Source organism: Hemiscyllium ocellatum, chromosome 10, assembly GCF_020745735.1.
Source record: "Hemiscyllium ocellatum isolate sHemOce1 chromosome 10, sHemOce1.pat.X.cur, whole genome shotgun sequence".
Taxonomy (NCBI): Eukaryota; Metazoa; Chordata; class Chondrichthyes; order Orectolobiformes; family Hemiscylliidae; genus Hemiscyllium; species Hemiscyllium ocellatum.
The window spans coordinates 56,358,240-56,372,125 of NC_083410.1; the positions used below are offsets into that span (position 1 = coordinate 56,358,240).

Genomic DNA, 13,886 nt, shown 5'->3' on the forward strand with positions numbered 1-13,886 from the left:
CGGATGCTGCCTGACCTGCTGTGCTTTTCCAGCACCACACTAATCTAGAATGTGGTTTGCAGCATCTGCAGCCCTTGTTTTTACCTTCACTAACTGAATGGTCTATCATTGATAGATTTAAATGAGATAGGACATATTGGTAGAGGCAGCACTGTAAGGAAATTAACCTTAACATCAGTGGTTCAAGACTCTGTTCCGGTGCTGCTCCAGAGGACAATGTCCTGACCCAGGAAGTCGTCCTGCAGCAACCTACCGGAAGTAGACGTGGCAGATGGAGCGGTTAGCCAATGTGAACCTGGTTCGGTGTAGCCGGCTCCGGGAGGCCGGGCTTCAGTCCCTGTCGGCTACTGCCTCCGTGTGAATGCCGGAGAGACGGCCGGTTTTTACCGTCAGGATGTTGTGTAAAGGGCTGCCGGCCGGGCCCGCCTTGCTGCTGGTATCTGCTGTGGTGAAGATCAGCTGGAGTAGGACAGCTCCTGTGTTAAGTGATGATGTCCCGTTCAGGATAACATGGCCCGGGGCCGAGTTCACGCTGGTCAGTACATCAGGCAGACCACTCCGGCCAGCATCAATCATCCTGGGATTTCTGGGGATTAATGATAACTCTCCACCAACAAACTGGGAGGAAACCCCACGGGCATTCTTTTATTTTGAATAGTAGAACACTTAATAATGTTTTTTTCCCCCCCAAAATATTGCGCGGAGAGTGAATATACTGTCTTTGACAGTCGGGAGTTACCCAATTGGATAGCAAAATATCTGTTTTGTGTGGGAAGACAGGGTGTTTCAAGATAGGTGTGTCTACTGACCATTGATGTGGTCGTAGGGTTTGGGAAGTGCTATGCTGAAATTTCTTGCTGTCCATCCAGCCAGATTTGACAACTGTCGTTGTTCCGCCCTAATCATGAGAGGTAGCACTGGTGATAGGGATTTAGTGATAAAATGGGTACAGTGTGTAAATGTGCAGTACAGTACATAGACATTGGAGGAAGTGTTACAGTTAAAGGTTGTATCTACAACAAAGTATTGTATCTGCTAGTAGTGACGTTAACTAATGCTTTCCTGTTTGTTGCCAGGCTAATTGTGATGGACTAGCAGAAGTGAATGGTTGGCATTTTGTAATTAGCTACAAGTTGACATTTTTTAAATATTTTCTTTAATTATTACATTAATTGTTTACCCATCTTCCACTTCTTTCTGTGGCTTCTCTCCCAACCTGGGTGGCATGGTGGCTCAGTGGTTTGCACTGCTGCCTCACAGCACCAGGGTCCCAGGTTCAATGTGTGGAGTTTGCACATTCTTCCCGTGTCTGCGTGGGTTTCCTCCGGGTGCTGTGGCCTCCTCCCACAGTCCAAAGATATGCAGGTCAGGTGAATTGGCCATGCTAAATTGCCCATTGTGTTAGGTGCGTTAGTCAGAGGGAAATGGGTCTGGGTGGGTTACCTTTCGGGGGGTCGGTGTGGGAACTAGTTGGGCCGAAGCGCCTGTTTCCACACTGTAGAGAAATTAATCTGAAGTCTAATTTGATCTGTGTTTCATTACATCATAAGATAGTTTGTCCATTTTCCTTTTGCAAGATGTCAGAATTTCTAAAAGACTGCACAGCGTCTACAAGTATTCAAAGTAGTATGAATTTCGTTCTTGCTCCTCAGGAAGTGCACTAAATAACCTTGAGTTATGTCACCAGTTTTGTACTGATGTACTGCTAAAATAGTTTTTCTTCATCTAAAAGTGGTTGTGTATCAAGTGTCATGTTATTGGTGGAGAAGGGAGTGAAAGGAGTTGCATTAATTGCAAGGTCCTCAATTGAAACTGCACAGTTTAAGATAAGGGAGAAAATTTGAACTTACAATTATGCTTGAAAGTTTCAGTAGAAGTTAAAGATGCAGTCAATTTGATTCCCTGTTTGGGTATCTCAATTACATTTGCAACAAAAGTGGAGAGTTTTTTTTAAGCAGCATTATTTATTGTGATTTTTATTGTGTGTCTATATCATTATTGTGCCTATATATTTTGAGATTATTTGCAATGTAAACTAGTCACTCTTTAAAACTTGCTATTATACAATTCAGCAAAAATTTAAACTAAGCAAATGAATAAAACCCTTTCTTTAAATACAAAACTTGGTTAAATTGGGATGGTAGCATGGGTAGTGTGTCTTACCTGCACCAGATGAAACTTGATGGGGGCCAGTTAGAAATCAAACAACTGTGTCTACAATGTCAGCGACATGAGGGAATTGGCTGGACGTTCTGTTCCAGGAGACAGTCATAGTCCTTAAAGTAGATCATCTTGATTTGGTCAAGGACAGAAAAATCTGGGTTTTAACAACAGCCTGGCTGCTTTGATGGAGGAGCCTCAGTCGCTGACCTTGTCCAACAGGTACAAAGTACTTGCACTTGAATGGTTCAGGGCAAAGACTGCAGGGAGGAGTTGTAATGTGAACATGTCAGTGTGGTATAGGAGGCCATTCAGATAAGTAGGGAAGTTAAAATTAATTTGGTAGAAAGTTATATAGTCAGAGACTGTTCTCTATGTAGTTAGAGGCTGTTCTCTGCAACCAAGGTCAGGAGTCCTAAAGTCTGCGTTGGCTGCCATCTCCCCCTCTTGTCGACCATCAATGTCCACTCACCTTTGCTCTCTTGAGCTCTCAATGCAAACTTGAAAATATGAGAGCGAGCGAGCAAAGTGGTGAGTAGGAAATATCAAAGCTTTGGATGGAGAGGCCAACAAGGTTTCAGCGTATAGCTGTGAGTGGGATGCAGTAAGAGTGCAGGAACAGGTAGCAAATGAGTGCTGAGCATTCGTGGGGTGCACAAAAATGGGATCATTTATGAGAAGTAAGTGAGATGCAGCAAGGGCTCAGGATCAGGGAAGTGAAGAGGAGGAGGAGATAATGAGAGAGTGGCAACAGCATGGTGAGTGTGAGGAAGCAAGAAGTAAGCATTCGACAAGTGCACAACAATAATCAACAAGAGTGATATCAGTGAACAACAGTGGGTGCTCACTTTCTGTTCCAATTTGATGTTAGAACGTGCAATAAATATCCCAGGGTACTTGATGTTTTAAAAGACAGCCACAACAGAGCAGGTATGGCAGACTAGTTCCATTAATAAAAGTGATACTGTAGGAACTAGGAAAGATTTTGAATCAGAAGGTCAGGAAGAAGATCTGAAATAACAAGGTAAAATGCACTGTTCTAAGAATAGTTATGGCACTGTATTGGCTATTTAATTAATAAGAGAAGTTTATTCTTTGCATAAACCAGACAAGTCAAACTGACAGTGTTTGCAGGACAAATTCTTGAATTGCATTTGAAACTGCTAGAACAATCCATTGTGGAACAACCAGAGAACAGGACAGTTTAATCTTGTCTTGTGTGATAAGAAAGAGTTCACTAATAATGTCATAATTCTTGTCCAGTAATATCATAATCCTGCAGAACCACATTTCAGAATGACTCTAAACTTAAATGAAACTGTTGCATAGGTATGTGTGATGATTGGGTATGATACTTTGGAAAACTGGATGGAAGGATATGATGATAAAGCAATGGCAAACATTTAAATAAGAGTCGCAGGTAAATATAATAGTGAAGAAGGCATTTAGTCTGCTTGACTTTATTGGGCGATGCGTTGAGTATAGAAGTTGGGAGGCTATTTTGCGACATTGGCTCGGTCACTTTTGGAGTATTGTGTGCAATTCTGGTCTCCCTTCTACAAGAAGGATGTTGTGAAACCAGGAAGTGTTCAGAAAAGATTTACGATATTGGAGAGTTTGAGCTATAGGGAGAGGCTGAATAGGCTAGGGCTATTTCCCTGGAGCGTCCGAGGCTGGAAGGTGACCATGTGGAGGTTTATAAAATCTTGAGGGACATGGATAGTAATAGACAAGGTCTTTTCCCTGGGATGGCAGAGTCCAAACCAAGAGGGCATAGGTTTCAAGTGGGAGGGGAAAGATAGAAAAGGGACCACAGGGACAACTTTTTCATGCAGAGGGTGAGTATGGAATAAGCTCCAGTGGAAATGGTGGAGGCTGGTAAGATTACAGCATTTGAAAGGCATCCAAATGGGGATATGAATAGGAAGGGTTTATAAGTAAATAGGCCAAATGTGACAAATGAGACAAGATTAATTTAGGATATCTGGTTGGTACATTCGAAAGTGAGGACTGCAGATGCTGGAGATTAGAGTGGTGCTGAAAAGTACAGCAGGTCAGGCAGCATCCAAGGAGCAGGAAAATCGACTTTTCGGGCAAAAACCCTTCATCAGGAAAAGACCTTCATCCTGATGAAGAGATTTTGCTCAAAATATCAATTTATCTGGTTGGCATGGTGAGTTGGACTGTAGAGTCTGTTTCCTTGCTGTATATCTCTATGACTATAACTAAATATTTTGGAAGTCTTATTGAATATTAGATGGAAATTATTCTGCCTGGAAGTCAGTGTTGAGTGGGGTCCCGCAGGGCTCTGTTCTTGGGCCTCTGCTGTTCGTAGTTTTTATAAATGACTTGGAGGTTGAAGGGTGGATTAGTAAATGTGCAGATGACACAATGGTTGGAGGTGTCGTCGATAGTATCGAAGGCTATTGCAGGCCGCAGTGCGACATAGACAGAATGCAGAGCTGGGCTGAGGAGTGGTAGATTGAGTTCAACCTGGATAAATGCAAAGTGATGCATTTAGGAAGGTCAAACTCGAATGCTGAATATAGGATTAAAGACAGGATTCTTGGTAATGTGGAGAAACAGAGGGATCTGGGTGTGCAAGTACATAGATCCCTCAAAGTTGCCACCCAAGTGGATAGGGTTGTTTTGGCTTTCATTAACAGGAGGATCGAGTTTTAAGAGCCACGAGGTTTTGCTACTGCTCTACAAGTTCCTGGTGAGACCACACTTGGAATATTTTATCCAGTTCTTGGTCATCCTACTATAGGAAAGATACAGAAGCTTTGGAGAGGGTGCAAAGAGGGTTTACCAGGATGCTGCCTGGAATGGAGGTGGTGGTGGAAGCAGAGTCATTAGGGACATTTAAACAACTGCTGGACAGGCACATGGAGAGCAGTGAGTTGAGGAGTGCATGGGTTAAGTTATTTTGTGTTAGGATTAAACTTCAGCACAATATCATGGGCCAAAGGGCCTATTCTGTGCTGTACTTTTCTATGTTCTATGAATATGCGTTCTACTGACAATGAAAAAAATCCACAAGAAGAGTAATCCAATTGTGCCTAATTAAACAGTTCAAGGATGCATTTAGATTTTTACAAAGACATACGTTGCTAAGAAGAATAATAAGGCTGAGGATTGGACATGTTTTCAACCAAAAATAATGATAGACGGACAAAATAGAATTAGATAGGAGAAAGTGAGGACTGCAGATGCTGGAGATCGGAGCTGAAAATGTGTTGCTGGAAAAGCGCAGCAGGTCAGGCAGCATCCAAGGAGCAGGAGAATCGACATTTCGGGCATGAGCCCTTCTTCAGGAAGCCCTTTTCTGAAGAAGGGCTCATGCCCGAAACGTCAATTCTCCTGCTCCTTGGATGCTGCCTGACCTGCTGCGCTTTTCCAGCAAAATAGAATTAGAGCCTAAAACAGCAAGAATTATAAAAATGCATTCTAAAATTTCTACGAGTATGTATGAAGGGGGAGGGTGACGAGAGTAAACATGGGCCGCAACAGCTGAAACAGCAGAAATTATAAGGGGAATAAGCAAATGACAGATGTTATATAAATATTTTGTATGCTTCTACACAATAGCAGACACAAACCTGAATAGGAGAATAGACCTGATAAATGCAGAGTTGGAGAGATGGTATAGGAGGAAGGGATTTAGATTCATGAGACATTGGGGCTGTGTCTCTGCTTGCTGGGCAAATTGCACTTCCAGCAGGATCAGGACCTATATCCCCACAGTAGCATTCATTTATTTTGAGGGGCAAGGTTTAAACTAGAGCTGGAGAGAGCAAGGAATCTCAGGCAGGGAGACACGAGAGGGAACCACAGTTAGGAATGAAAGGTAGTAGAGTAGAAAGCAAAAACAGTTGACAGAGAAAACAGGACTAGCATTAAGTAGGGCAGAGTTTGTTTTTAAAAAAGCAAAAATGTTAAGACAAATCTTGATTCTGCAGAAAATCTAAGTATTTCTCAATTCACAGACTGTTTGCAATAAATTGGATGATTAACAATGCAAATAGTTATAAACAGATACAATATCATTGTAATTACAGAAACATGACTGTAGGCTGGGAACATCCAAAGATTGGACTTCTGTGTTGGGTAACCTGAGGTAGACTGGGCACTTCTCAGGACCAAAATGATAGCTTTGTGCCTGTTCATGATTTTGAAAATATTCCGTGAAAAATGATCTAATCAGGGTGGCCATTATCTTACAGGACAACTTTGTATTTAATTTCATCCTTCAAGCTTGCACAGTGCGCAAGGGTATGTGACCTTATTTACAAGGTTACCGATAATATAAATGTATGTTAGCCTTCACTGCAAGAAGATTCAATCCAGGAGCAAAGTCTTATTTCAGCTCTATAATCCCTTGGGACCACACCTGGAGATGTGTGCAGTTTTGATATTTGTACCGAAAGGAAAAATATACTTGCCATATAGAGCACGTTTCAAATGTTAATTAAACTGATTTCTAGGATGGCAAGAATTTCTTATGAGTAAAGATTGGGACAACTAGGCCTGCATTCACTGCAGTTTAGAAGAATGAGAGGAAACCTTGACAAAAAGTGTACATTTCTTGCAGGGCTGGGCAGACTGAAGACATGCTGTTTCCCAAGACTGGGCGGGGTGGGTCGAGAATATGTAGTAAAGGTCTCACGATATTGGGTAAACCATTTAGGACTGAGATGAGATATTTCTTCACTGAGGATTGTGAACCCGTTGAATTCTCCACTGAACATATTTGAAAAATAAATAAATTTCCTGAGACTAAAGGTGGCAAGGAGTATAGGGAGAGCCCAGGAGTATAGTGTTGAGTTGTAATAATTAAATGATAGAGCAGATTCTATGAACTAAATGGTGTACTTTTACTTTCTATGGTTTTCTGTCAGAAATGACAAGGGACTGAAAATCTAATGAGTTGGGGAATTAAAATAATTACTTTTAGTAAAAGAAATATCGAACAAGTTAATTGAACTAATAAGTGAATGTACCCTGCTGGCTTACATTTTGCTACAATTTTACAATTTTTAAAAGAAATGTTGCAGGTGTAGTGGATGCATTGACTGTGATTTTAAATTCCCTGGATTGTAGAACAGTCCCAGTGGATTGGAGCATAAAAAATGAAATTCTGCTTTTCAAGAAAGAAATGGAAAAGAAAATGGAACAACAGATCAGTCAGCTGATCACTTGGCATTGGAAAACTGATGCAATGGATTTTAAGGAAGTAGTAACAGGCAATTAGAAAACCATAATGTGATTGTGATGAGTCAGCATTGTGTAAAGAAAAGAAAATGGAGGTTGACAAATAATATTTGGTGTTTGAGGTTTTGTTGGGAGGTAGATATAGGAGAAAAGGAAAAGCCTCGCTGTGTGATTAAATGGAAACTTTAAGGTTGGCTATCTGAAAGTGTTTGCAAAATGTTTAGTTCTGCCAGCCACACTTATCCCTTCTTTGTGCAAAAGAAAATATTTGGTACCAGCAGTATCTTGGGGCTTATGCTTTAATAATTAAATACTTCTGTCCATAAATCTTTTTGAAGTTTTGAAGGTTGAGTAACCTGTGCATTGTCAGCAATATTTATACAAAAATTACAGTGTCAGTTTTGTTCATCCTTTGGTACTTGTCTTTTAACAATTCGCTTTTTTTTCTGTTTGAAACAGAAAATGGCATGCGTTGACATAGAGTAAAGCATCTCTAGGCACTTTTACAAGGAAGTGCACAGCCTACTTTCATTTCACAATTTCATTAATTCAAATTATCCAACTTTACTTTTGCTGCTAAATTTACATAGTTTGCCTTTCTATTAATGCTACATCATACAAATTATTGGCTAACGCAATAGTTTTTGTACAAAAATAAATTGTCAGAACCAGACTTTGTTTTTCTTTTTTTTTGATGTGTCTGCTACTGGTGTTGACTACATCTAGTTTGTAGCATCTCAATAGACTTGAGTTTTCGAAAGTAAATGTACATTACTGCAGTGCAATCGTTATTGTCTTCTACTTCATACATCTGTATAGTTCATGCTTCACAGAATAATAGAATCCCTACAGTGCTGAAAGAGGCCATATTCCACCTCCCTATCCTATCCCTATAACCTCACAATTACCATAGAAAGCCCAACCATGGACTCAATGGGATAATTTAGCATGGCCAATCCACCTAACCTGCACGTCTTTGGACTGTGGGAGGAAGCCAGAGCACCCAGGGGAAATCCACGCAGACACAGGGAGAAAGTGCAAACTCCACACAGTCACCCAAGGCTAAAATCAAACTTGGGTTCCTGGCACTATGAGGCGGCAGTGCTAACCACTGAGCCACCATGCCGCTGTAACTTTGTATGCATTCTTGAAGAGGAGTCATCTTAATTGAGTACAGATACGGTTAGAATGATGATGGTGCCAACTCGTATCTTTTATTCCTATTCTGTATGTTATAAAGTTGAATGGTTTACTTTCAGGTGTTTGGGTGTAGGAGCAAATGTTTAAGTTATTGCTCATTACGATACTCTTTGCAGTAATGTAGAAAGTAAATAATGCACAACTCTTATCATTAATCCTCTATTTTGGTTTTAGCCAACCACCGGAGGCCTGTATAAACCTGATGACTACATAATTATCACTACAGTGCATAATGAAAGGTACAAATGTATGTTGCCTTCAGTTGGGAGTGAAGACCAGGTAAGCCTTGTATTAAAGGTACATTTTGTTAGAAATGCTTTCTTCATAACTATATAATGTAATGGGTTATGAATTACTTTACATTGTATGTATTTTTTTAAAATTTAACATTGATTTCAGACTACAGTCAATAACTCCAAGTTAATTTAAGTCTGTGTATTCTGTATGTTTTTCTGTGCAAAGATGTAATGATTCTTGCTTAAAAGCAAGCTATTTTCTGTAATAAACCTGTTTTTGAAAGTATGCAAGTGCTTTTGGCTTTTTTTTCCAACTGTCTTCACATTCAGGAATGGTGGCAGAAGACTGGAAATTTGACAATGTAACTTTTTTGATGGAAAAGAAAGCATAAACTTAGCTCAACAATTACAGGCCAGTTGGTTTGACTTAAGTGACGGGTGGGGAAGCTTGCAGAAACGATAATTCAGGATAAAATTAATAGTCATAAATGTAGATTCATTAAAGAAAGCCAGCTTAGGTTTTAAAAGCAAAAATTGTAACTTGCAAGACCTTTTTGAAGAGGTAACAGAGTTGAGGGCAATGCAACTGATACATGGATTTCCAAAAGGTGTCTGAAGCAGTGTCACTCAACAAACTTAAATAAATGTATAATTAATGGGATAAAGGTTTCAGTGGCAGCATGAACAGGAACTGGCTGAATGGCACCCTGGTTAATGGATGACTCTTTGGGTTGGATGTAGCTTTAGAGAAGAGTTCCCCAGCGGTCAGTGCTGGAACCCTTAGTTTTTCTCGTATATTGATGGCTTAAACTTTTAGTTTCAACATTTGTGAATGGTTCAAAACCCTGGAGGCATTGTAAATTGAGGAAGATGGTGCAACACTTCAGTAGGATTTGGTCAAATTGGTAGGAACATGACAGATTGAAGCTCAAAGCAGAGAAATGTAATGATTCATTTATGTAGGAACAACTTAGAGAGATGATAGAGAGATAAACAGCACAATTCTAAAGGGGATCAACGAGTTGTGAGACCTGGTGAATATATGCATTAATCATAGAATCTCCTACAGTATGGAAGCAAGCCATTCAACCCATTGAGTTGAGCATCCAATCCAGAACCCCTCCTCCCAACTGTTATTGAATTTGGCAGGGTGGATTGAGAGCATGGTTAATAAAGCATTCTGTACCCTAGGCTTTATTAATAGAAGTATAGAGTAAAAGAGCAAGGAGTTTCTGTTGAACCTGGAGAAGACATTCTACCTCGGCTGAAGTATTGCATCCAGTTCTGGATGCCACATTTTGGCATTGGCGAGAGTGCAATGAATGAACTCTGGTATAAGGAACTTCAGTTATGAAGATTGGAGACTGTAGGACATATTTCTTTTGGGAGAAAAAAGGCAGAGAGGAGTTTGGATAGAGGTTTTCAAATCATGAAGAGTCTGAATCAAATAGATAGGAAGAAACCGTTTTAACTCGTGAAAGAATCAAAATGAGAGAGTGTGGATCTAAATTATTGGCAAAAGAAGCAAAATCAATGAGAGAGAATGTACACAGTGACTGGGTTAAGATTTGGAATGCATTGACACAATATTTATTCCATTTGGTAGGTGAGTAGTGAGTAGTTCAATCATGCATATCAGTTAATTCATGAGTTTGTTCCAAGTCAGTGGTGTATCAAAGTGTCCCTTTCAAACCCCATATCCTTGCCTCTGGGGTATTTCAAGAACCTAGCCTTGGGAACCTTCTTTTCCTGCAGGGTGTTCTATGGGAGCATCATCCATACACATTCCACACATGCAGCCTCCTCCACCATGGTCATCCCTGCTCCACCTATCTGTCACCCCTTTCAACGTCTTCACTGTCTTATTGCTATCAAACTGCTTGTTCAGCTGTGTGATGAGCTACAAATTCCTAAAAGTTCCTCTAGTCAAACATTGGGAAAAAAACAATATCTACGTACCTTCCACAAACACTGTTTATCTTGCAACCAATCTTCTCTCTTCTCCAGCCAGGCTGCTATTTGGTGTTTTATTAAATTTCCAAACCATTTAAAAGCCTATTTAATTTCACCTCTCTGACACTGGCTTGCTCTTCATCAACCCATTTGCTGCTGAAATTTTATTTATGTTTGTTACTTCTAAACTCTCCTAATTACCTTCCATAAACTTGAGCTGATCTAAACCTTGGGCTCCACTACTCTATCCCGGATCAAGGCACACTCGCCCATCTCTCCTGTCCTTGCAAACATATATTAGCTCCTAGTCCACTAATGCCTCAAATTTAAAATCATAAGCACTGAATTTATCTTGCTTCAAGGTTTTACCACATTCTCTGTCACAGTTGCTGCCCACAGCTGCCATGTTTTCTCTGCCTCTACCCCACCCTGACCCCAACACCAACTCCCAAGTCCCTCTGAGTACAAAAGTTATACTGTAAAAGACCCTGAAAGTTGCTGAGTTTTGTTTTTTTTCTTCTGTGTCATCAGTCACTCAAATCTTAGTAACAACTCGATGCCATTTGTGTTAAGAGTAACAGAATGGTTTAACTCATCATTTTGACTGTGTGTACAATAAAATGTGCCACTCAGCAATAAGGGAAATATGATTGATATTTACAGCAAATCTAAATACATTCAACAACAATTTTGTTGTTGCTATCTTATCAATTTTGTTAAGGTAAGAAATTAAACTCGATTGTGCACAATCCAGTTTTGTTTAGAACTGAGATGAGGAAAACTTTCTTCAGCCAGAGGGGGATGAATCTGTAGAATTCATTGCCTCAGAAGGTTGTAGAGGCCAAGTGTGTTTTAAAACTGATTGGGTTCTTGATGATTTAGGGGATCATGAGTTTTGAGAAGGCAGGCAGGCAAATGGGGTTGAGAAATAGATCAGCCATGATCAAATGGGGGAGGAGACTCAATAGGCCGAATGGCCTAATTCTGCTCCTATGTCTTATGGTCTTATACTTTCTATTACACAGTTCTAATTGGTTCAATTTTTCCACAGCAGCAATGTTTCTATGAATACTCTAGCATAACATGTACATGAGTCCAGTAGCTTATTTGAATTGTTTAACTCTGATGAATTATCATTATTGCAACATGTTTTCTGACACTTCTATGAAGGTTAAATATAAATAACACATTCAATCAATTTTGTTCTGGTGGGGAGAATAAGTCTTAAACTTGTTGAATAGTGTTCACAGCAGATGTAAAACATTCAGTTTATTTTATAGCTGCAGCATTGTCTAACCTACAAATCCCTGACTTTTTTTTTAATGGCAGCTGTCTAAAGTAGAATAGATGTCTAATCTGATTAGAAATGCAAGCTTTCTATTTAATTTATTTTTTTCTTTTTATCCTTGTAGGATGAAGAGCACGATTACAAAGGACATGGGCCTGGTGAGCTATTGGAACCACTCTTCAAACAGAGCAGTTGCTCTTACAGGGTGAAGTAGTTTTCAGTTAATTAATTAACAGAATCTGTTTGAGGAAAGATAAATCACTTCCCTGAGCTCAACAACATAGTTCATAGCTTCATGCGTAGTTTTCTGATCAACTTCAGATGGGGTGGGTTTGTGATCTTTTTAGCAGACACAGAATCACTGTCAAAAGCTATAATGATAATGGAGAAACGAATATTTAATCTTAAGAACAGTCTACTATTTTCCTTTTTGATAAGTGATTGGTAACTCATTGTCATTTTACATTCAAATACATTTCTTTACCGAAATTGTCTGTTCTTTTCTAATGTTTAAGGGTTCTCCCACAACAACATATAACCATAAAGTGTTTATCTGCTTTATTTAGAGTCCTATGGTACAGTTGATCAGATCCTGGGGATTTATCCATTTTTATGCGTGTCAAGCCATTTACCACTTCCTCCTCTGAGTAATATGGACATTGTTCAAGATACCACCATCCATTTCCCTACATTCTATGCCTTCCATGTCCTTTTCCACAATAAACACTGATGCAAAATACTTGTTTAGTATCTCCCCCATTTCCTGCGGTTCCATACAAAGGCCACCTTGCTGATCTTTGAGGGGCCCTATTCTCTCCATAGTTACCCTTTTGTCCTTTATAAATACATAAAGACCCTTTGGATTCTCCTTAATTCTATTTGCCAAAGCTATCTCATGTCCCTTTCTGTCCTTCTGATTTCCCTCTTAAGTATACTCCTAATTCCTTTATACTCTTCTCAGGATTCATTTGATCTGTCTTGTCTATACCAGACATATGCTTCCTTCTTTTACTGAACTGAACCCACAATTTCTTTAGTCATCCAGCATTCCCTACACCTACCAGTCTTTCCTTTCACCCTGATAGAAACATACTGTCTCTGGACTCACGTTATCTCATTTCTGAAAGCTTCCATTTTCCAACCGTCACTTTACCTGCGAAAGTCTGCACTCAATCAGCTTTTGAAAGTTCTTGCCTAATACCGTCAAAATTAGCCTTCCTCCAATTTGGAATTTTAGCTTTTAGATCGAGTCTATCCTTTTCTAACACTATTTTAAACTAATAGAATTATGATCACTGGCCCCAAAATGCTCCCCCACTGACACCTCAGTCACCTAACCCTGCCTTATTTCCCAAGAGTAAGTCAAGTTTTGCATCTTCTCTAGTAGGTACATCCATATACTGACTCAGAAAATTTTCTTGTACACACTTTCCTATGTCATTGGTTCCAATGTGTACAATGACCTCTTGCTGGCCCCTCTCCCCCTTTGAGAACATTCTGTACCCTCTGTGTCATCCTTGATCCTGGCACACCATTCTGATTTTTTTTGCTGCTGGTCACAAAAACATCTGTCTATACCTCAGACTAGAGAGTCCCCAACACAATCAATCTCTTGGAACCCAACGTTCCACTCATTGCATTAGAGCCAGTCTCGATACCAGAAACTTGGCTGTTCGTGCTACATTCCCCTGAGAATCCATCACCCCCTACATTTTCCAAAACAGCATATTTGTTCGAAATGGGGATAGTGCAGGAGTCTTCTGTGGCTATCTGCCTACCTCTCTCACCTTTCCTGGAGTTAACCCATCCATGTGACTATATCTGCAACTATTTTT

The 13,886-nt window shown here is 39.9% G+C and overlaps 1 protein-coding gene across 2 annotated transcripts in view; it reads left to right on the plus strand.

Moving 5' to 3' along the window:
- The first annotated feature begins 267 nt into the window (after positions 1–267).
- The window catches only part of erlec1 (endoplasmic reticulum lectin 1), a 39,222-nt gene continuing 25,603 nt past the window's right edge, over positions 268–13,886 (plus strand). For both annotated transcript variants that reach the window (XM_060830930.1, XM_060830931.1), the window contains exons 1-3: positions 268–535; positions 8,749–8,853; positions 12,176–12,256. In XM_060830930.1, coding sequence (XP_060686913.1) covers positions 362–535; positions 8,749–8,853; positions 12,176–12,256 — 360 coding nt within the window. In that variant the 5' untranslated portion in view covers positions 268–361. The remainder of the gene's footprint in view (positions 536–8,748; positions 8,854–12,175; positions 12,257–13,886) is intronic.